The sequence below is a fragment of the Sinohyriopsis cumingii genome, chromosome 6, assembly GCF_028554795.1.
Source record: "Sinohyriopsis cumingii isolate HCF-2022 chromosome 6, ASM2855479v2, whole genome shotgun sequence".
Taxonomy (NCBI): Eukaryota; Metazoa; Mollusca; class Bivalvia; order Unionida; family Unionidae; genus Sinohyriopsis; species Sinohyriopsis cumingii.
Genome location: NC_142966.1, coordinates 65,145,563 through 65,170,520, shown reverse-complemented (window position 1 = coordinate 65,170,520; position 24,958 = coordinate 65,145,563). Strand labels below are relative to the sequence as shown.

Below are 24,958 nucleotides of genomic sequence, written 5' to 3'. Positions count from 1 at the left end.
GTTATCGAGAAAACATTCTTATTGTAATCTGATTGGCTTTTAAGACCTTAGAAATTACCTGAGAGGGGTTGACCAGGGGATCTTTACACCAGATTAATAACCAGAAGATTAATAGATTAAAGAGGTAGGCTGATGAATTGTTGGAAGTGATATAATCTTGTTCATTAAGCATTTTTTTATTTTTATAAACCCTTAAATTAGGTTTTTCCTTTGATATGTTTATCAGTTTAGAAGTTATATAATTTTGGTTCATTGGGAAAATTTCTTGCAGTTTTGAATGAAAAATAATTGCACTTGTACATTAGATTTATACATGTTATAGAGTGCAAGGTACCCAGGTGTCCCATCATTGTGGCAGCATGTGTCTTCTTAGACAAGTTCAGTAGACCAGGTATCATTAGTGTTCAATCAAGTGCAAAGTGACTGTTTGTGTTCACGAGCAATGAAAAAAACATTTTGCACATGACAAATGGCTGATAGTGTAGAAAATGGTCTGGCACAATATAGAAAAAAGAAACGGCATGAAGCAAGTAGAAATGTCCCCGCGGAGATTAAGGAAAAACATTCTGTTAAACCATTGTAGATGAGTGCCGTGTCATTGAATGGTCATCTTGGTTTTATGAATGACATCTGGGTGGTCTCTGCACTTGTTAATCTTAAATTGGATTTGCATCTTCTTTTTAATAATCCAATAATAGATCTCTGTGCAACCAGGTAGAACCACAAGCTTTCCACCTTTGATATACAGGTGTTGGAGTTACAGGCCTGGACAGTGGACACTGTCGTTTGGGGCAAAATTTGGTATGTACCTTCTGTCGAACAAATCTGATCTTGATATGGGGTTTGACCTTCAAAGTGTTTCTGATTACTCCTTGCAGATGAGTCAAATCCTAGATCATTTATCTACATCATACAGTGGTAGACATTCCCAGGAAAGTCCAGGCAATATACAAAATGCTCAAGCATCTAAGATCAGAAGTTTTCATCCCTCTGTAGAAAAACTCTTGTTGTTCCTGGTTTTTGTTAGAAAGGTTTGCACAGGAAGAAGTTCAGTACTTAAGTCACAGAGAGAAGTGCATGAGCTAGAGGGGCATCCATTAGGAATGTACATGAGGGAAAGTGTTGCCAGTGCATGGATAACAATGTCAGGGCCAGAAATCAAGGCTGATTTGTAGATCCAAGCTTAGTAAATTTCGCTGATGGATCACAAAAATCCCTAGCCCTCATAAATACATTGGATCAGTAAGAATTACTACAGTCACTATCATAAACTAAGAGCAATCTTATGTTGGATATAACTTATAAAATATGGGATGGCATGGTTAATTGATAGTTTTATTCTGTTAAGTGGTACCTGCAATGACCCTGCACTTGACAAAGTACAATGATTATGTCAGCAGAAATGGCAGTGGTGTTTATAGTCAGATAATCAGCACATATACTGAATTAGTTTGGCACCCTGTTTCATTGCACTAATTTCAGTTCTGATGACATAAAATTATATATGGTATCAAATGATTGCCAACATTTTTTGTTCAGTCATATATATTCATGTTGGTCAGCTCACTGAATAATGCAGAATTATGCTAATAACAGGAGCAGCAGAGGGGACGGACAGACCGAAACTAACTTTTTAAACAAAAACCCTTTATGAAACTATTCTTCGATTTTGACGAAATAAACCCTTCTATTCAGAATACAAAACAAAAAAAAAATGTCCCCCGAAAACTTGAAGAGTTGCCAGGGACAAACTCGTTGAATTTCCGCTGGCAACTTGGTTTACTTCAATAAATCTGAAACAGTTTCCGTGGCGGGGTCGTCATTGAAAAATCCATGGTCGGTCCAGCCCCCTCTGCTGCTCTACGAAATGAGTTTCCAAGAAAACATTTTTATGTCGCAAATAGTGTATCAAGGCCGACGCGGTATCGTGTACGCGGGTCGTGTAAATTTATTGTCACAAATCCGTGCCCGATAATTAAATCGCAGGTTATCAAATAATGGCAAATATCGGAGAAGCACTCACAACTAGATTGGCACGACAACGACTAGCCGCGATTAAAAAATTTATTCCGGTCCATGATTCCGTTAAAGAAAAATTACGAGCAAGACAAGAATCGCGAGTTGAGTTTGCAACATCTGCGGAGGAATTATTTAAGCCTATTACAGCAGCTACTGGTGAAGTTAAAACTGCAATTATGGGAAAAACTGATCCTGCTGACCCTACCAAAACAAAACGAGGGTTACTTCAAGCAATAGAAGAACTTAAACAGCAAGAGGCAGATGCAGGTGTTGTAGTTGATCCAGGTGCCGCCGGAGTAGTGACAGTTGCTAAGAAAACGTTTATTGATAAATTTACCGAAGATGGTATTACTGAAATAAAAAATATTCCGCTTACTAACGTAGATGAGCTTAGGAAATTTTCTACTTGGATTGTCGTAAATTATCCTAACCGGCAGGATTTTCTAAAACCAGGAGCTGACTTGGGTATGACCCAGGGTGAGTGGCGGGATTATGTTTATAAAGTAAACCGAGACATTCCTCGAATATCTAGCACTGATGATACCTATAATTTTATAAAAACTGGCGTAATTGGGGTTAATAAGGAACTAAGAGACAAACGAATGAAGGCAAAGGAGGAAGAAAGGAAGGCAAAAATACGGGAAATGGAAATGAAAAGGCAGGCAAGAATACAGGCGAAGAAACCACCAGCTCTAAAAACAGACCCCGCAATGACACTGCCCGATCCAGTGCCTGAATTTTTATCACCTGAACAAATGGGCGCTAGCGCTCCCGATGACGATAATGATTTTTCCACTCCTGTTTCGTCGCCCATTCCCCCCGATATATCAGAAGAGGAAATACTGAAAGAGGAACTAGATGAATTAAAAAATGAATTAAAAAATTTAAACGAGGAAATAAAAAAATTAAAGGGAATGAGTGATAAGCATGCTTACACTAAATTAGAAAAGGCAGAAAAAAGGAGAGAATTTGTATTTAATGAATTTGTTAGAACAAGAGAAAAACTAAAGAAAATGGGAAAAGGTTACACCGGTCACGGATATAATAACCACATCTGTCCTGATAGCGTCATCAACGATGTGTCTCGGCTAGAAGTTCTCATCGGAGGAAGACGTGCCGGAAACAACTCTCCGGAAATTATAAACGAGGCCGCAGATATCTGTCAGAGACTATTTCAGCGTGGTATTATGGATATTGGCGTTTACCGGGGACTCATTGATGAACTTGCGGATGGTTACTACAGCGACTAATAAATTTAGTTAGAGAAACAATAATTAAATAAAATGATCGTGCACAATTCTCAACCTAGACACGCTAGTGTGTTACCAGTCCGCGTAGTGAACTCGCGATTACCAGTCTACAGAGCAACCTACGGAGATGGTCTCGGTGATACAGTTACTGGTTTGTTTTCAAGAATAGCCCCTAAGGTGTTACCGATTGCAAAACAATTGTCGATGAAAGCTATTGATGTTGTCAAGGATAAAGCCCTTGGATCTGTTGGTGATCTCGCCGGGAAGGCATTCGCGTCAATCAAGGATAGACTGTTACGGTTAACTCGTAGATCAAAAAAACCGCCACCGGTGAAACTGGCCAGTACTGAACTTATGCCCGCGGACGTCAGTAAAGTAATAAATCAGGCTGCCAATCAAAAACTTGCAGAGCTTGTAACCCAAACACCCGAACAAATAAATACAAGCCTGATATCAGGAAGCGGATTTCGTTTTAGAAGACAATAATTTTATATAATGTTCAAACCTATATCTGATCCAGCGTTCGACATGGATGCACCAACACTAAAAGATGAGTCCGTGCGCGATTATCAGTATTATTCTTATGAGGCAACAGTACCTAATCAACGCGGACGAATTGAATTACGAGTCCAGGATACAAGTAGATATTTCCTGCCCGCTGAAGCATTTCTTGAAGTCACGGGTGAACTTGTAACAGATGTTGTCGCTAATACAGCATACGGAGAAAATGTTCGAGTTGGTTTTGTTAATAACGGTATCATGGCGCTGTTCAAAAGTGCTTCATACAGCATTGACGGAAGAGAAATTGAAATAATTCAGGATAATGTCGACGTTGCTACAACAATCCTGGGATTAGCGAGATACTCAGATGATTACACTAGATCAGCTGGTCCGACTATGATGTTCGCTAAGGATAATTCTGATCATCCTGAACATAGATCTACTATTCAAGTACAAACAGCACAAGGCACTGCTACGGACCCGCAACCGGCTGGATTTCCGGCCAGACCAGGTGCTGCATTTCCAATATTAAGGCCTAGTCCAGATTACAATTTAGGTTTTGCTACACGTAAATTAATGTTATCAGGTGAACGTAGGAGATTTTCATGCGCAATTCCACTGTCTCACATCTTTGGATTTTGCAGACATGTCAGAAAGGTTATTTTTGGAGCCAATCATACAGTTGTACTTAACCGAAAAAGTGATGACGTTGACGCTATCTGGCGAGAAGACGGTGTTGCTGGCGGTAAAGTAATATTATTCAAGCTTGCTTTGTGGATGCCAGTGATGTCCCCATCGATCACTGAAGAGCAACGATTACTCTCTTTCATGGACACAGGCGGTAAATCACTGATATCGTGGTTAACAACAACAACAGATTCCATTCAAGGTGCCGGTCTCGGGCAGTTTACGTGGCACATAGCATCACAACAGGGAATATCAGCGCCGCGACATATTTTTGTTGCACTCCAGCAAAATGCGAGGTTGACTTCCCAACTACAGAGTCATATGATATTTGACAAACTTAATGTCTCTGAGGTTTCGCTGCGGATAAACGGGCATCAGGAACCGTCCGAGGATATATTAATAAATTATGAGCGAAATGAAGTTGCACGGGCGTATCATCGTTTGATGACATTTATGGGACGTGATCAAAATATTGATACCGGGTTGCAGATATCACAACTGGATTTTACAACGCTGTATCCGATTTATTACTTTTCGCTGGAACATTTGGATCTAACAAAACAATCTGTCGTTGATATACACTTCAAAGCTCGTGTAGGTGAGTTTCCCGCCGGCCCGCCTGCTGGTTTTAGAGCGATCGCTGTCATACTCTCCGATAAAGCAATGCTGCTTGAAGGTGTTGGCGGACGAATGAGGGTCATCGACGCTCCAATCGAGAATATGTAACGCAATTAAAATCAAACTTAGGATATAATGTCATACAGTCATGTTAATGTCACCTTGACTTCCGGTCAAACGAAGAAATTGCAATCAAAGAACGCAAGCACGTGCGGGACATCAATAACACTAAAACGAGATCAGATTACTGGTGGTCCAAACAAATTGTCGTTGACTAATACTCAGCTTAAACATTTTAATAAGGCACTAACAGCAAAAACCGGTGTCCGACTTGATTTCTCTGCTGCAGCTATCAAGGACATGACTAAAACCGGTGGAATATTTCCTCTTCTCGCAGCAATACCGGCGTTGATTGCCGCGGCAGCACCAGCCGTAGCAAAAGCCGCAGCACTCGGTGCAGTTGGAACTGCAGCTGGAATGGCACTAAAAAAGGCAACGGGAAAAGGATACAAAAAAAAGGGGAGATCCGCTCGCGGATCAGGGCTAAGACTACCGGGAACTCCCGCATCATGGTATCCAAAAAAATTCTAACGCTGAAACACAAAGTGTCCCCGATGTTGAAGCTTCCAGCTTCTAATTTTGATTTACTCGATGCAGTTAAGCGATTGCGTATAAAACATTTCAGAGGAGTATTTATGCGAGATCAATTACCGCAACAACCGAATAATCCAGAAACTGGCATTATCAATCTCGACAACAAAGACGGTCCTGGAACTCACTGGGTTGCTTACGCGATCGATCCACGTGGAATTATCTATTTCGATTCGTACGGTTTAGCACCGCCAACTGAGTTTCTCAGGTATGTCCGCGGAGTGCCTCGCACTCTCAACAGCAGATTTTTTAATGTTCCAGTGTGGCAGTCGACGCTACCAACACAAACATTAATTGATCCGCCCATTTGTGGGAACGAGGTTTTAAATGTTCTTGATGCAATCTCAAGAAATCCAGCAACTCCTCCGCATCGAGTAGTGTATGAATATACCGCATCGAGAAATGCTTAGCATTTTCATGCTCGCATTTGAAAAACAGCAATAAGAATAATGGTGGATATTTACGGAAGACCTTTCACACGAAGAGGTAAACCAAGCACAGATGCTGATCTCTCAAAATATGCGACCCGAGATGAAGTCGATAATCTTTTGAATATAGCTGGAGTTGACCCAGATGAAGTTGCTATTTTTCAGGACAAGCAGGGAAAACTAAGAACGAGCAACATTAAGTGGAATGATATAATTCGCAGAGTTCTTGGAGCTACCAAGGATAACTTCGTTGCATTTAGTGATGGCGGCCGGATCAAGGACTCGAACATATCAATCGCAAGCATCAAAGACAGTATTGATAAAGGTGTTGACAAGTGCGTGAAAAAAGCCGGCGACGTAATGACCGGCGAACTCAGCATGAACGGCAACAAAATAACCGTTCTAAAAAATCCGGAAGGTCTCGAAGATGCCGCAAATAAACAATACGTCGACACGCAGTACCAACTCGTTGCTGGCCTAATCATCGACAGAGTAATAAAATCCGGCGACGTAATGACCGGCGAACTCAGCATGAGCGGCAACAAAATAACCGCGTTAGCGAATCCCGAATCCGACCAGGATGCGTCAAACAAACAATACGTGGACATCATCAACGGTAAACTAAATACGCTGCGGTCAGAGTATGATGTTCACGTAAACGGGTTTAAAAGACTCCAAAGAAACTTCGCAAAAACTGATGAGACCGTGGATAAGTTCTTTGGAACTCCCCCAGACGTCGATGTGAAACTCGCTGATGTAAAGACCGACATCAGCACGATCAAACAAACACAGCAGGATATCGTATCGGGAATTCCTGAGATCGTTAACAAAACCAGTTTGATTAAAGTTCCCACTGGAGTTACTCCGGGGCATATCACCAACATCGTATTCACAGTATCATCGGGATTCGCAACATGGTCCCGACAGAATAACACTATCAAATACACAGCAACGGTCACTGGCGTGTACAGGTTGTCTGTGTTTTCAGCCGCTAAATTTGAAATCTTCACAACGTTTCCCTGGAGACATTCCACCGATAAGTATTCCGGGGTTGTAACTATAATACTAAACAGCGGAACCGAGGAAACATTTATGCTTGAAGCCGCAGACAAGAAATTAACCGCGACATCTTACTGGTGGTGTTTGGAATTCGTCGCTGCAACGCCTGAGTTGGTGACCGCGTAATTGAAAATCGGCAGCGATTTTTAAATAAATGTCAACGTTGAAATCCGAAACATTTCCAGATGCTCAACAATATCGATATAATCAAGTCCGTGAGTGGCAATCTGAGTTAAAAACTGTCATCGAAGTAACCAGTCGAAAGGTAAAAAAATACCGCAGACGCATAACAGTGTTAGACATTATGGTTTATTCAGTATCTGCCGTTGTTGCATCCGCGGGAGTAATACTATCAGCGGTCACTCCGGTAACAGCAGTAGTCGCTGCCACGATCTCTGTTTGTGCGACCACAACCACGGCAGGAGTTTTCGGCATCATAGCAAAAAAAATATCCTCGTGTGCTAACACAAAATTACACGATTACACGACAAAATTAAATACAGCCACGACCGCATATCAGAAATTATCATCGCTGATATCATCATCGTTAGACGTGCAATCCAGCGACGCTGCGTTGATATCAGATTCTGAATTCAAACTAATGTCAGATGCGTACAATGACTATTTGAAAACTAAACAAATAAATAATGTCACTGATGGCAACGCCACAGGAACTGCTTCAGCAAATAGTCACAAACACAACACCGGTAAGGACCACAATGATCTCAGTGTCCTCGACGACACCAGAATTCAGCATTAATTTTCGAACTCCAATTCGTGTGAGTGAAATCGCATTAGCAAAGCTCAGTGCGTATCACAGCTGGCCTAATGTCAGAGCGGCATCATTTGGTGGTCAGCAGCCAAATAATTCGTTTGTGTTTTCGTGGAAAACCAAAGCCAACTCTGACGAATTCGACTGGGATACAATTACGCTACCCACTGGGAGTTATCAGATCGAAGAAATCAACAATGAGATACAACGCCAAATAAAACAAATCACCGGCAAGGAAGCCAAAATATCTGTGACCGCGCACGAACCAACGCTGTCTACGGTCATTGAAATCTCAACACCGGGATACGCCGTGGATATTTATAGCAGCTCAATCAGGGCCGTATTAGGATGGCCACAAAAACGACCCGAGGTCGAACCGGGTCCACCAAAACCTAAAAAATCGGATTTTATGACCGATAAGGAAGAACCACACGACCTCGTGTACGGCAATTATTTATTATTTTCAGATCAATTACAATCGGGAGAAGCCTGGTTTACAAAACCAAATCCCCCCTTTGATATAGGGGTAGCTGGCGGGGAATACCGTCAATACCTTATAGAGGATATAGAAGCTCATTTTTTTAATCCGATCAAACAAGCACATAAACAACAGCTAGAACTGTTGCGAGTATATTTTCAGGATTATATTTCTGATTTAACAAGTCCTGGAACTGGAAACGCTAGCGTTTCTACAAGCAGTTCTCGCGATAAAATTATCACAGCCATAGAAAAACTAAACAAACTCGCATCCGCGATGGAAATTATAAATCTAAAAATAATTCAGTATCTACTGAATCTCAAGGGCGATTACGGAAACCAAAAAAGATCGGAGTTTGCAGCCCGATTTGGTATTCCCGTGAAGGATATTTTAGATTTTAAACTTCCTGGATATAACGCGCACACGCTGAGAAAATCGGTCCAGGATCTCATCGCGGAATCTTTCGAAGATATTTCTGCCACGTACACGCGAACAAAACCACAACCTGTTATTTTAAGACACGACAACAGTATAGCATCCGATGGCAGACACATCTCACCCGGGATCGTAAATATCACAGATGTTATCGCGGTCAATCTTGTATGTGACGTCATCGACGGTAGCTACAGCGCTGGCAGCGCTAGCGCTGACACAACGACGGCCCAACAGGGGTTTATCCTGTACACGTTCACACCAAAAGACCCCCCCGGTTTTCTGATTGTGCAAGAACCAATCAATGTGGTCTATCTGCGGTGTAATAATCCGTGGTTGTCAACGATAAATTTTAAACTCACCGACCAACGGGGGAATTTGTTGGACCTGCGTGGCGAGACTGTCTCCGTGAACTTACTGGTGAAATCCTAAAATGCTCTCCGAGCGATGCTAGCATCGCCAGGTGGTTCATAAGTTATCGTTGGAAATGCAAAGCATTTCTCCTCAAAGAGTTTCTCTGGAAGTCCAAGGGACTTCTCATGCTAGCATCGCTCATGCAAAGCATTTCTCATCGAAGAGTTTCTCGTGCGAGTGCTTAGCACGCAGGCGCGCATTTAAAAAAAATGGTTGTATATAATGTATCAATGTGAATACATTCACGCACGAGTTCATATTCATGATAAGCAAATTCTTTACGAGGCAATAAAAACCGCATTTGGAAACTCAAAGAGTTTCTCGGGACAGTATTTCCCCGTTAAAATAATCGTTGACGTGTATGGCGACGAAGACTTCTTGTTAACTCCGTCGCAATTAACAGAGCTACAGCAAAATCATATGATCACAGCTTGGTGTCAACGAGAACAGATTATAAACTATTCTCATTGTTGTATTGATGCGCCCGCGCTCGAGCAAATCCTGAAAATGTAAAACATTTCCAAAATCTGAAATTGGCGATGCTAGCATCGCTCGGGCAAAAAAAAATAATACACTTTTTTTTTACCGGGAATTCATCCCCCGATGTGCTTTACACATGCAGAATATAATTCCCTGGTGTGGGTCACACGCGGTGGTATTTATACTTGGGCGTCACAAATACTAGTATTCGTAGGCATTTCCGCGTCGACGTGGTTCACCACGCTTAGATTCTTTATAAACCCTTTTAACAGTCTCACCCTGGTGTTAATTAATTTTCGAGTCTCATACTCGGATGACAATTCAAGCCTGATCTTCTCAACTGCAACGCACAGTGGAATAAATTCAGATACCTGATTGGACGTTATCGACGCAAGTGATTTGTAAACACGATCCTGTATATTTTTAATGAACCTATAACACGCAGGGAGATTGTTCTTCCCGGACCGTGATAGCTCATTCAGGGATTCAAAATCTGACATAATTGTTTCAGTGTCTAGTAAAATATTAAAACCTCGCTGTTGTAATTCTTTAATTTCAACAAGTATGGTATTTATATTTTCGTGATTCATATTATTATATATTTTCATATTTTTAAATGCGTGGAAATTCTTTGCATGAGAAGTCCCTTGGACTTCCAGAGAGAAACGCTAGCGTTTCCAACGATGCTTTGCATTTCTCATCGAAGAGTTTCCGACGATGCTTTGTTTTTTTTTTCCTGGTCTAATATTAGACCTTCATGTTACCGTTTATTTTTGGGGGGGTTACAACATCGGCGGAGTTATAACAGAATGAAATCTTCTGTTTGAGCTTCTTGGAAAATGCTGTTTTGTAGATCCCGGTTGCGACACGCTGTACAACAGGTGGACAAATACCGAAATACCTACCGGCTGCGGCCATTGATTGAAATATCATTTCTTCACCTGTAATTGCGTTTATAGATTTAATAACTCTTCTTGCAACTGTTTTACAACGCCCTGTGTTACCCAGTAGGCAGTTCTTGCTCTGAGTGACCATGCGAAGATTGTTTATGGAGTTATCAAGTATGTTACCGTTAATGTGATCAATGACAAACCCCTTAGGGATCACTCCAAAGAAACATTCATAGACGAAACGATGACATAAATACCTCTTTGAGCACGTGGCAGTAAATCTTAAATAACCATTATTATTAACTCCACCAACTGGTCGTCTTCGCGTGCAGTGTCGTACTATGCCATCTCGGTTTGCCTCATAATTTGGAATAGTTGGATGTGGAACAAATTCCTGTTCGGGGACGAATTCTTGATTCATTATACTATAAGCAAATCATTTGTCTAATTCATAATTTGTCTGAAAACTTATTTATGTAATCACGCTCCGAGAGAGTGTTCGAGTCTGGATTTTTTTTATCATAATACCGTTTTAGTTCTCGATAGCGTTTTCCACCACACGCTGAACATAATTGCGTTTTTCCTCGTACTCCAATGCCGCATCTGATACACGGTATCGGTCCTAGACTCCCACCGCGGACCTGTTGAGCATGTTGTCCACAGTATTCGCCTCTGCAACGTCTGCTACACGGCGCTGATGAATTTAGTTTAATCCACTTGCATGAGAAACTCTTTGAGTTTCCGTTCATTATATATAATATTTTTGTCTATTTAAATACTTGTCTTAATTATAATATGGAGGAATTTGAAAGACTATCCAGAATAAAACCCGTATCAGGTTCTCGATTCGATCTTGACCGGTTAACCGCTGATCCACGACGAAGAGAGTTAGCAACGGTAATTGGTGTTATCAAGAACGCCAAAGAAGAGTTTCGTCGTGATGGTGCCGCACACACGTGGTCTTCGTATAAAATTATCCCCGATGCGGGTATTTCTCGTGGCCGTATCATTGATGCTACCATGAACGATACAATCGCGCGTAACATAATTGGGTATCTCGACGATAGAAGATATTTCATACGGATAAAATTTATTGTTGGAGTCGACGACGGAAAGTGGATTATCAGAGACAAACTAGACCCTGTTCTTGATGCCAAGGGGGTTCGTGGAAAAACCGTTCTGTTAAGTAAAGACTCAAACCCGGGAGTACTTGTTGGGATTGATATACCATATTATGCCAGAGCGTATCCTGTGACCGCAGTCATTTATGGAATTTATCCGATGAAGAAACCACGCGTTGATAAACTCAAACCGATGAAGGTGTCGCCGTTGACAGAGTCAAAGATGAATTGTGTAGCTGAGCGAGTAATGGAACATTTTAAAAATGCAATGCGAGGAAACGGCCTAACACCGCTAAGACAAACTAAAATAACAGCGTGGGCGACACACGTAGCGGATAAAGGAGCGTCAATAAATGATGTTGCTGAGCTAGAGCGATTACTAAAATTTCCTATAACGGTTTCATCGTTAACCGGTGAGGTATTGTATACGTGTAAATACAATTCCCGTGGAACACCAATAACTATTATCGATCATAACAGTCACGCCTGGACTAACTCGGTTAGGATATTCCCGCGAGACCGTGTTGTGAAGTATTATCCGGAAATGGGAACAGCTAACGGTTCCACAACCGCTAGTTCCATGTTTGATTTTATTTATCAGATAAGTAAAACCGATCCAGTGTCTGTGTGGTTATTCAGAAGTACCGAAGATGGAGAATATGATCAGTTTGTGAGACCCGACGGGGAAATATACAGAACAGCGGCGTTACAGCACGAAATGAAAAAACTCGCAGAAAAATATCATGCGGGCAACGCTGATACGTTACTGACACACTGTTTTACTGTCCCGGGTGTTGTCGCGCATGTAGCCCGGGAACGAAATTCATGGAGACCAACTCCGAAAAGTTTTCTTGCGGATATCCAACAGAGCTGTGTTGAATACGGACACGGCGGTTTGTGGAATACTCGATATGATCACCGCGGTATGATATCCGTGGACATGACGGCGTGTTATCCAGGAAGTTTCCTTGGGCGTGGAGAATGCAGCGAATATTTTAAACGGTTTGGCCACGTTACAAACTCGATGACAAGAGTTGCTGTAAACGGACCATTGCCTGATTTTGACCTGACCGGATTTGCTTGTGTGTCGTCGTTTAAATTCGCTAAGGATTTACATCCTGTGTGTTATGTTTGGTTTGGCAGACATTTCGTTGAGAAGCGATGGGCACCGATAGTGTTATTGCGATACATGCTTGACAGTCGAATACTGTTGTCGCTGACGGTCAGCGAAGCGATTATATGTTATTGTCGTCAAACCGAAGTTTGGTTGCCAACTCCAACGCCGGTTACGTTAGAAGAAGTCATCGAAGATTGGTCACGAGAACATCCAGAAACTTCTATCGACGCTATCATCAAGGAAGCTCCTGAAGTACTTAAAAACAAACTCAGAAATGACGAAAGCACAGCAAAAGATCTAGGACGAAGAATAATAGGGAAATTCACTCAAGGTGGAGCGTATGATCATAAACAACATCACAGTCGATTAATCATGGACAAGACTGAATTGGATCTTGTTGTCGCTGATGCAGCCACGAACAACATGTTCTGTAACCGCGAAGATGTGTTTCTGTCAAACGGGGAAAAACTAGGGACTGTTTTTAGTTATATCGACGGAGAATCATCTCAGTACACACATTTGAGATCTTCGATGCTAGCTTATGTATCCATAAATTTGTTGTCGATGATTAATAGATTCCCTGTTGTCGCAGTGAGAGTTGCAACGGATTCATTTTATATTGATAAAAAACACTTAGCGGTGTTGGATAATGTTATATCGGATGATCCATCGTGGGGCTCGTGGAGAATAAAGAATGAAATGTTACAAGGATATTGTGAATCAGCTGACGTTGAAATCGTGGATGAGTATCGCAGCGCAGAAATATCTTCGATGGTTTCGTCGGGGGCAACTTCGTTGTTGCCGCCGGTGCACGATCCTGTTACAAGACACAAAACAGTTTATCTGAACGGTCCTGGTGGTTCTGGTAAGACAACTCGGGCGATTGAATTATTTAGAAACTCTGACATGATTGTGCTAACACCCACACACAGACTTGCCAGGGAGATGAGACAACGGGATGTTAACGCGTGCACGTATCACAGTTTTTTCAAATACAGCGGCGGCACGTGGACACCTGAACGAATGGGAACGAAATATATTCCCGAGAAAATCATCTGGGATGAGATAGACACTGTGCCGTTAGATATATTAAAACAGTTTCTGGATTGGCTGCTAAAGAAAAATACCGCAGTGGTGATGTGCGGCGATCATGGTCAACCACCGCCATTTACAGGTGAATCTCCCCACGAGTGGCTGAAAACTTTTGTAGATTATTATGAGGAAATAACTAACGATGTTAGAGCACTCGATGAAACGCTGAAAGAGTTTAAGACACTGATCAGGCTACAAACCAATAAAGTCCAGTGTGAGATAATGCGTGAAATAATTCCAGAGACTTCGCTGAGCGACTTTTGGGAAACGTGGAAACCAAGTGATCTCATAGTGGCAAGTAGAAAGATAGTCAGGGACACACTTCAGCAGCGGTTATTTCAGTTACATCAGAAGAAATTTCCCATGTTGCCAGTGCCGTTGTGTTATAGACCAGCTGATACGCGATTGCAGAATATTGATGTTGATATTCCAGGGCGCCTGACTGCGTCGGGTCCGGAGAAACAGAATTTAGTATTAAATGATATTGTCACAGTTGATGTTGATGCTGTCGAACAGGCACTGAAAATGAGCAAATCCCCGTGGACGCTAGGATACGCTATGACCATCCACAGTTCGCAGGGACTAACTATTTCAGATACAACAGTTTGGATTGTTGATGATCGCATCGAGTGGTCAAATTTAGTTTATTTAGCCGTGTCAAGAGTAAGAAGGATAGCTCAGTTACAAAGAATTGTATTAGATGATGTTGTCAACGACAGCATCAACAGATCAATCGCTGATGATACAATAAGAAAGAAATTAGCCGGTTACAAACAGAGCGACAAAAAAAATGGTAACGAGTTTGATCTCGACGAAGCATTTATTATACAATTACAACAACAGCAGAATAATCACTGCGCGAGTTGTAATTGTTTATTGCTGTGGCAGTATTCGAAAAATAATCCAAGGCAATTTACCGTAGATAGAATAGATAGTAATCGCGGTCATACGCGTGAAAATGTAATGCTCACCTGTCTTGAGTGTAATCGACGCAGAGGTGCTGCTGCAGTTATTTAAGTGATCGGGGTGGTAATTGTGTATCCGTGGGAATCACCTGAAGTTGCTCGCGTGTAAATCCACGCTGAGGAGCAGTTGAATCTAATCTGTAGATTGCGTTTCTCCCAGTTGATCTGGTTATGCTAGATATCTTGTGTGTTGTAACGCTCCATATAGGATCAGTTGCCCTTTTTTTTCCTCCTTCGAGTTCGCCGGGTTCGTATAAATACCTAACGGTGACATTACCCAGCAGTGGGGACGCTAGCGTACCTAGCTGCGTTGAAACATGTCCGCGTTCACTGACGGGGGGTATATATTTTTTTGTGATTGCATTTACTGGTCTCATGTTTGTTGTTCTGGTAATTTCATTATTCAGCGCGGCTATCACGTTTGGCAGTCTTGCAACCCATTCACGAGATCTCGTATCGTAAATGAATTCCCTCGCGTACTGGTATCCGAATAATCTCTCAGCGAGTGTTCTATTAAATCGCTCAACAATTGCCTGATCCCGATGAATTTCAGTATGCCCTCGTCGTATAACAACGTTATGCTGCTTTGTCAGTGATGATACCGCGCCCTGAAATTCTTTACCAGGATCAACTTGTAATAATCGGGGCCAGCTTAGAGGTCCTCGCTGATAAATTCGTTTAAACGCAGAGGCGACTTCAGCAGCTGTTTTAGTCGCTAACGGTTCTGCTTCTTTGTATCTACTAGCAACATCAACTACTGTTAGCGCGTATTTGTATATTTTTCTACGGACAGTATCATGAGGCAGGAATAGTATGTCAGCCTGATGAACTTCATTGGGGGTACTAACATCAAAATGTGCAAAATTGATTTGTCGAGGTGGTGGTAAGTAGATTTGCCATATTGCTTGTTTTGACAGCCATTTTTTGGCAACCTCGCGTGTTACTGATGCCGCGTTGGCGAGTTTATTAATTGCTGAGTTACCTCTCCAGTATCCGATTGGGGAATAATAAATCGCTTGCATTTTTATTTAATTATCCAGCGCCTAATGCTAATTTAGATTTCATCGCTGATCTTACTAACCAATTAGCGAGTGACTCCTTAAATGATTTATTTTTTATGGCGCTTAGTGCATGAATTAATTTCACATCCGCGATATGCCTGTCTTGTAGATCTTTACTTCGATAAGCAACATCATGTATGTGACACGCTGCGTCGATAGCGTTTATCGGATACTCTCCCGGTTTTGGTTTAGACTGTTCATCAAGTCTGATATCTAGTCGTGTCCCTGGACCGCAGTAATTGTATCCTGGGAGATGCTTTTCTCCGGGATATTTAGCCCAAGGGGTACCTGGAAGTCGTCCGAGGGTTGCTGCAATGTCACCTCCGCTGACTTTGTCAGGCTTTTTTTTTGAAATCTAAATTTTTTTGTGCCACATCGCGCACACTTACCAGAAAGTGCTTGTCTGTTATTTTTTGTTGTAATGGTTGTTATGTCATTTGTAGGGGTTCGTGCCTTACACTTCACACAATATAAATCCATAATTATTATTCCTTATATACAAATGGAGAGTACTGATTTTTCTGCGACGCGAAGAAAGGAGCCAGTCAAGCATAATTCCGTGCTACCAAATTCTATCAGAATGATCATCATAGGACCGTCAGGATCGGGTAAAACGCAACTGCTACTGAACATGATAATGAAGTGGATGAAGTGGGATAAGCTGTATTTGGTAGCACCATCTGTAGATGATCAACGTTGTTATGATGTTATAAAAGATTTTAATGAGAGTGCAAAAGCGCTGAGTGAAGACGGCGAGGATGTTGTTGAATTTATAACTGATATTGAAGAAGCTCCCAGCGTTGAAGACCTTAACGGGGAAATAAATAACCTAGTAGTGTATGATGATGTGATGCTGGACAAGCAAAAAAATCCTGCAAGAATATTTTCCCGGGGTCGTCACAAAAACACTGATGTCATTTATGTTACTCAACGTTACACACAAATACCAAAAGTAATCAGGGATAACTGTAATCTTCTTGCTGTGTTTAATGGAGTTGATGTTCATACGCTGAGAAATATTCATCAAACCTGGTGTGGTGGCGATATGGATTTAAATAAATTTAAGAATTTCTTTAGTCACGCTCAAAGAAAACATCACGGATTTGTGACAATAAATTTACACGACCCGCGTACACGATACCGCGTCGGCCTTGATACACTATTTGCGACATAAAAATGTTTTCTTGGAAACTCATTTCGTAGAGCAGCAGAGGGGGCTGGACCGACCATGGATTTTTCAATGACGACCCCGCCACGGAAACTGTTTCAGATTTATTGAAGTAAACCAAGTTGCCAGCGGAAATTCAACGAGTTTGTCCCTGGCAACTCTTCAAGTTTTCGGGGGACATTTTTTTTTTGTTTTGTATTCTGAATAGAAGGGTTTATTTCGTCAAAATCGAAGAATAGTTTCATAAAGGGTTTTTGTTTAAAAAGTTAGTTTCGGTCTGTCCGTCCCCTCTGCTGCTACAGGTGCTTAGATTTTGATCATTGTTGAAAAATATTTTCATTCCCTTCTGGAGTTTCTTGCAAAGTGTCCAGCCACTACAAAACGTAATAAATGATAAGAAAAAGCACGATTATAAATATGATCAAGAGATATGAGGAGGAAAGTACGATAAATCCTAGGAATACAACTGAATGACTGAAATATGGCCCATAAAAGGATGTAATGCTGTGTATTTTCTGCAGTGAGTATTTGAAGATAGATGGAAGTGCACATAGTACTTTTACCAGGATCAGTGTAACTTGGACATGATAATTAAAATTCTTACTATAGTGATCATTTGGATCAATGAAAAATCCTAATTTCAAACACTGCAACATCATACCTTTTTGAGTCCCATTCCATAGCTAACTAACTTCTTCCTTTGAAGGGTGGCCGAGTGGTCTAAAGCGCTCTCCATTACGGATCACTGCCATCTCACCTCTGTCTGCGTGGGTTCGAGTCTAAGATTCAGCCAATGTGGGTATGTGAGAAAGCTTGCCAGTAGCTTCTCATGGGTCGGTGGTTCTTTCTGGGGTTTTCCTGGGTTCTTCCTCCACCATTAATACTGGCCACCATACATAGCCTATCATGTGCTGAAAAATGGCGTTAAACCCCACAACAACAACAACAAATCTTCCTTTGAATATTCCAAGAGTTAATGATCAGGGTTGCCTCTACATACTTTTGGCATATTCAAACATCATGAATGGTGGGATATAGAAAATGGCCCTGGTCACTTGCCTTGTTCCACAGATTCAATCTTTCTTGGGTTTCTATTTAGTGGATAGCATGCTCAGATAGTTAACCTGAATTATCTAAAAAAGCTTGGTTAAGAGGTTCCGTTTTCAAGGGATGCAGCTGGGTTTCATAGCCAAGAATCAATTTATGTTTGCAGGTAATCAGAAAATTATCATTTGTTCTCTCTTTATTATAGATCACTCAGTAATGGTGGCTTAGTGAGACCCAGTTTGTGCTGTGAGGTTTATCATTTACTGCCTCTTCATTATTGATCCCCCCAGTAAAGCTGGCTCAGCAAAACCAGGTTTCTGCTGTCAGGTGCTACTTGAAATGTATAGAAAGTAATCATGGGTTCTGACAATTGATGACCTGCCTGAAAGGTGGGGAAGTAAGACATCAATCAGTGTAATGTAACATATCACAGGATCAGATGCGTATCATGACAGATTCTGCTTAAGTGATTAGAGCCATCTCTTTAAGTCTTTCTTTCAAATGCAGTGGTTTGATTCAAGACATTGTTGACATTGTTGGCTGGCACATGCAGTCAAGCTTATCATGCTTATATCTTTCAGGACATAGCATTGCAGAAAAGGGAACTGAATCTTGAGTGTCTTCTGGCTGATGGCTGATGGCCACATAATCACCGGACCCTATTAACATTAACATACAGAATAAAGTCATAATCTTACAACTTAAGCATTTCCTCCTCCACGATCCTATTCTCCTAATGTTAAAGTGATCGAGTAATGTATTTAGCACAAAAGGAAAATTTTATTTATAAATTATATTTCACCCAGAATGCTTGCCTGATCACATTATGACAATAAACTGGTACACATCTTCCAATATGAGCATTCTCATTGAGGCATATCTTAAGCAAACAGATAACAAACAATACAGACCAGAACAAATCAACATGGTTACAAAAACCACCAAGGATTAACACTGAAGCTACCAAATTAGGCAATAAAGAAGGACAAGAAAACTTACTAAAACCTGTACTGGTAAACGAAATCAACCAAAAATATCCGGACTATGTTAAAATATATACCGATGGATCAAAAACAAACAACCCACCAAGAACAGCAGCAGCAATAGTCATCCCTGAATTCAATATACAAACGGGATCCAGATTACCTGACTATTGCTCCATTTACACCACTGAATTCTGGGCTATACTTGAATCACTACAATGGATCAAAGACAACCAAATACCTAAAGCAGTCATTATAAGCGATTCCCTAAGCGTTATCAAATCGATTCAAAATTGCAATACACACTCTAGGGAACAATTCCTCGACAGAGCATGCCAATTAATCGACGATATCACCACAGCACATCAATTAGTCGAGCTCATGTGGATACCGTTGCACATTGGAATCTCTGGCAACGAAACAGCAGACAAAGTTGCAAAAACCAAACTAGGAGATCAAAACTCTATCAAGTTTAACTATAGCTCTACAGAAGCAATAAGCTTCGCACAAACATATATAGACCAAACATGGCAAGATTTTTGGAATAATACAAGACAATCGTGGCTTGGCTCCTGAAATTTTATATGTATTTTTCTTGTACATGAAAAAGTATTTTTCTCGTACACGAAAAAGTATTTCTTTTCTTCTTAAAAGTAAGAAGAAGAAGAAACCCACAAAATATTTATTATGTGATTGCATAGGTCTTCGCCAATATCGCAAACTTGGATTGTTTTCCTTATTGGCTGGAAAACATGCCATGTGGCTTTTTTTATTTGTTGGCGACATTGTTGGCTGTTTCAACTTTTATACACAACCATTGGTTTGGACTGCAGAAATTCAGAGGCCCCATGAAAGGAAGCCACAAACTGGATATAAAATGCACTGAAATGTATATACTGTTACATAAACAAATTCTTTGTCCATATTGACAACCATCTAAACAGTGCATTGTTATATCATAATCCACTTATCTTGACATCTAGCATGAGTACTGTATGTTGTGAGATATCCGCTTTTTTGTTGTTGACATTTCTGGTAACGGAGATCAACCAGACGAGGCATTATCTCGTAATTTATCTTTTGTCGGATTTTCGGCTGCTCGCTTGTAATTAATATATTTACAAAGACGGACATTTGTATGTGGATGGTAAAATTACACTTCTTTTCACTCAGAATTAAATCTTTCAGAACACTCACATTTCTGTAATAATCCCTGTCATCAAATCAGAACACCTGTGTCTTCTTTGTCCATTGACCCGTTGTTAAATTTCTGATGCATGCATGGAAGGCAGCATCATGCTGCTACCACAAATAAAAAAAAAAACAAAAAAAAAATCCATCTTACCTATTGGTTTATTCAATAGGCAGGGAGGAACAGTAACTAGATGAGTCCAAACGACAACCAATTGCTTTTTAAAAATGTACCCTGATAAAATAGTTTGCTGAAATTTCAAAGGAAACAGATTACCTTTGAAGCAATGATTGCTATTTCAATGGAAACTGATTGCCTTTGAAGTAATGATTACTATGAAAATGTGCTCAGCAAATGGAAACAAAATCAGTCTCAGTCATGCAATACAAATATTTGATGTTGCCACCACAATAAGAAATGGGCATTTGTTTGGTTCTTCAAAGCTGGCCTTTAATGGTGACTTCAATAATGCATGCACCCTTCATTAAAGAAAGCCGACTACAATCTTCAATAAAAACAAAGAACATTTCTTCAAAGGAAGTCAGTACCAAACTTAAATAAAAGTAATGGAATGTGATGGATTTTTATATTTTACAATGTGACTGGAACACGTTAAGTATGCCTTGAAAGTTTTTTTTTTGCAGGGAAAAAGTTAATGCTTACAAACGCTACCAATGGCAGCTTAAAACGCAAACTAACTTTTACAGACTTGGGATGTACTGAAAAGTAAATGTGCTTTGTAATTCATTATGTGATTGTGTCATGTTTTTCTGCTGAATTCAGACCAGTATGACCTGTGACAAAATTATTGAATATTTTCAGTCTGTGTGTGTGCATATTTTCTGTGGAATCACTTGTATTGTGGATTCATTGTATATGATGAGATTCGCAAATACATGGTGTTGATACTCTATTCATGCTATACATTAGACATGTATATATGAGCAGTATTCATGTATGTGTACAATTTGTGGTTCTCTAAATAAAGTAAACCATTATATATGCCTTCTGTTTGCACTACAGGTGTATTTCTCATTTAATATGCATCAATTTAAGATGGTAACTGTGCCGATGAAGCACATATTTTACTGCCTACATTTATTACCTACCCGCTCTGCAATTTTTGGGGGTACATGCATCATTTTCTTCCACTAACTGACCTGGTTGCTAATAACACGGTTCAGCTATAACACGGTCAGGTTCTAAGGCTCCCAACTACCATGTTATAGCGGGGTCGTGCTGTATATTGTATGTAGTTGAGAAAGACTTTTTGTTTGTCTTTCTAGGAGGGCCATATTAGGGAAGTGGCAAAAATTAATTTGTAACATTAATGTAACTGGGAAAGTATTTCTGAAGAAATATCATTTATGATAAAAAAAATTCTTTTTGATACAGGGAAAGACTTTTCAGGTCCCAAAATTTGTCCCTGTCTTTTTCTTTCTGTCACACCAAACTGTGTTCTAAAATCATGAATTTGAATGCAATGAATTACCAGAAATATCACATAGAAAACTGTCTTATGAAGTTGTTGTCAATGCTTACTTATAAGTATAGTCCAGCAGCACATTGCATAGACCCTGATCTGCCACCACATAATAAATCAACAAATCAGGTATATACAGTTTGTTTAATCAAGAGAACAAACAACATTACTGCATTATGCAATGGTAGATCAGTGTGTGGTTTGCAATTGTATATGTACGTGTAAGTGAGTATATACAGTAATTGATCACCTGAGCCAGAGTTATGTATTGTCAGTTCATGCTGCATTGTCTCACTAATGAAAGGAATTACTTCTACACTTTGGCCTCTTATTATACTGCTGAAAACTTCACATGAAGTATGATCAGTGGACTAATATTTGTGCTAGACATATTATCCATCATGAATATTTGTCACCGTAAGCGATTTTATTTTCCTGTATGCTGTATAATTGATGCTGAAATATAAATTTTCTTTGCAAATGGAAGTAGTGAATTTGAGGAACAAGAAAATCATTCTGCAAATGCCAGTGTTTTATGTTCAGTGTTGAATGATAAAGGTAAATTTTAACTGATAGCCAGCTACTAATAAAGACACAAAATCAAAGAAATTAAATTCTGCAATTTTCACTCTATGTAAGGGTTTATCTATAGAATAATTTGTCAATTTTGCACTTAGAATGTTAGAATTGTAAATTGTAATCCATTTTGAACATAATCTATGTCCCTTACATCAAGTATAGTGATATTTCTCACCTGTTCATTTCTTACAGGTGAAAACTGTGTCAGCAGTACAAGAAGCTGTTACTGAATTATCTACATGTGTTACCCAGTTGATGGGTGAAATTTCACCACATGCGAATCAAATGTTGAAGATTACATTGAAAAGGTATGGCATTCAAGTTTTGACATTTTATGTACATTTTCCCGCTTGATTTGTAAACTAAATTTTCAAAATAAAAAGATGAGAAATGACAGACACCATTTATGACAAAATTAGCCACCTTCTTTCAATTTCTGAATTTACATTTTTTTCCTACCAATTCAAGGGGCAGTTTTGTGTATATCTATTTAGCGCTCTTTGTGACAGCTTATCAAGATAATGTGCATTGTGTACATCTCTTTATTCGTTCATTTCTTAGCCATTACTGAAGTAGGTAACTTATTCTGAAAATTTATTACAGTGCTAGAAAAGGGTCACTTCGAAAAAGTTGTATCCATTGCATATAGCAACTGTTTTAAGTATATCGTCAAAAAGTAATCATTTTGTTGATACTCTGTGTAATTTCATAGTTCACTTAATACAAGCTTAACCTGTACTGTATCATAAATGTTGTGTTTTGTTTTCCTTAGGAATGGAGTTTGACTGACATTACACAGAATATATCGCTGATTGTAACTTTCTTTTTTATCATATAGTTGTTACCTTGTACATACAGTGTGTGCTATTTAATATATTTGTTATGTCATCATGTTAACATATCACTTTATGGGAATCTGACTGGTTCAGATAAGCCCATGTAATACCTGTGCAGTATTCTCATCAATGATTGGCTGTGACTGTGGGAAATTTGATTGACCCACCTTCTGGAATTTTTTTTTCATTTTTTAGTATTACCATCAACATTTTGGTGGCCATCTTTACAATCACTGCCTTTGTGGTTTTGGGGAAAAAAGGTTACATCTGTTGGAATATGGCCAGTTTATCCCACTGGCTTGTTTAAAAGTGAAATGGAGTAGTGGCCAGTGGAAAGATGGCTATGGTTACAAATTTAGCACTATAACATAAATAAACACTTCTCTGTTTTTCTTAAGAATGTCAACAAATGCCAGTCTCCCGGCTGACAGAAAGTTTTCTAACCACAGCATTCTTCCAAGTCAAATAATTCAAACATACTGTCACAAAACATTAAATCGTGAACAACAGTTTTGCATAGAAACACCTTTATTAGGGAAATCAGGAAGATTTCATTGTCTGGCTGCCATCTTCTGTTCAGTCACCATTTTTTGAGTACACATGGATAAATCATTCCTTAGTTTCTGTTCCTGCTTTTTTTAATCAGCTTTAAAATACACACTTGATTTTCAGAAATTTTATATACTGTTGAAATTATTACAGATTTTGAAAATATGGCGACAACAAAATTTACATTAGTAACAGTAATTTTCTCTTGTCATACATTTAGGTGTGAAGAAGACAGTCAGTTCTGTTTAAGTGTCAAGCCTGTGTTGGAATATCTGTCAGTCTCTTCAGATGCACCATTTCACCTGGAGATTTCATATATTCTAGACAAGTAAGTTACTTCAGCTGTTTTGTTATCCAGTATTATTTTCTGTATTTTCGTGAGAATCAATTTTTAGACCAGAAGAGCTTATATGATATCCATGCATTATTGTCAGTTAGTGAAAGTTTAGTATTGTTGCTTCTTCTAAATAAATGTGAGGGTTTCCTAGAAACTATTTACCAGTTCAACCCCATCTTTGCTAGACAAGGTTCCGAAATGTTGACCCTATCAACACCTTGGCAGATTGAACAGATATTTCTGTGCTTCAGGTCTGTGAATTTCACTGTCAAGCCACCACATCCAGTTGAAATTAAATTGTTCAGATTCGAACACTGTTCCTACATGAACGAAACAAAGGGAGCTCACAACCTAAATGGATTCATAAATAAGCCATTTTCCACTGCCAGTCCATGTTTATAAAAATACCTCTCACTCAAATACACATGTAATGGCTTCTCTTTTGCCTTTTGTCATAGTTCTGTAATTGCTTCTCTCTGGTATGTAGTCATACTTTTAATGTTAAACTTAAAAGTATCCTTTTGAAATAAATGACCTCAACCATTTTCAGCCTATGTAAAATGCACCACTGTTACATGCTTTTGGTTAGTTGGCATTACATATTAATTGAGGCAACTTATGAAATTCAGTCATCTAATGCATATTTTGCACTAATATCTATTAAAGTAATTATATTTTTTTATGATTTTATTGTCTTCATTATTATTATTATTATTAGAATTATTTTTAAATTGAGTCCAGTTTTTTGT

The 24,958-nt window shown here is 39.7% G+C and overlaps 1 protein-coding gene across 1 annotated transcript in view; it reads left to right on the top strand.

Annotated features, from left to right (window-relative positions):
- LOC149797107 (E3 ubiquitin-protein ligase listerin-like) overlaps positions 1-24,958 on the top strand; it is a 103,716-nt gene that overhangs the window by 45,984 nt on the left and 32,774 nt on the right. Inside the window, exons 17-18 of the mRNA XM_089961775.1 lie at positions 22,680-22,795; positions 24,093-24,200. Of these exons, the coding sequence (XP_089817901.1) occupies positions 22,680-22,795; positions 24,093-24,200 (224 nt within the window). The remainder of the gene's footprint in view (positions 1-22,679; positions 22,796-24,092; positions 24,201-24,958) is intronic.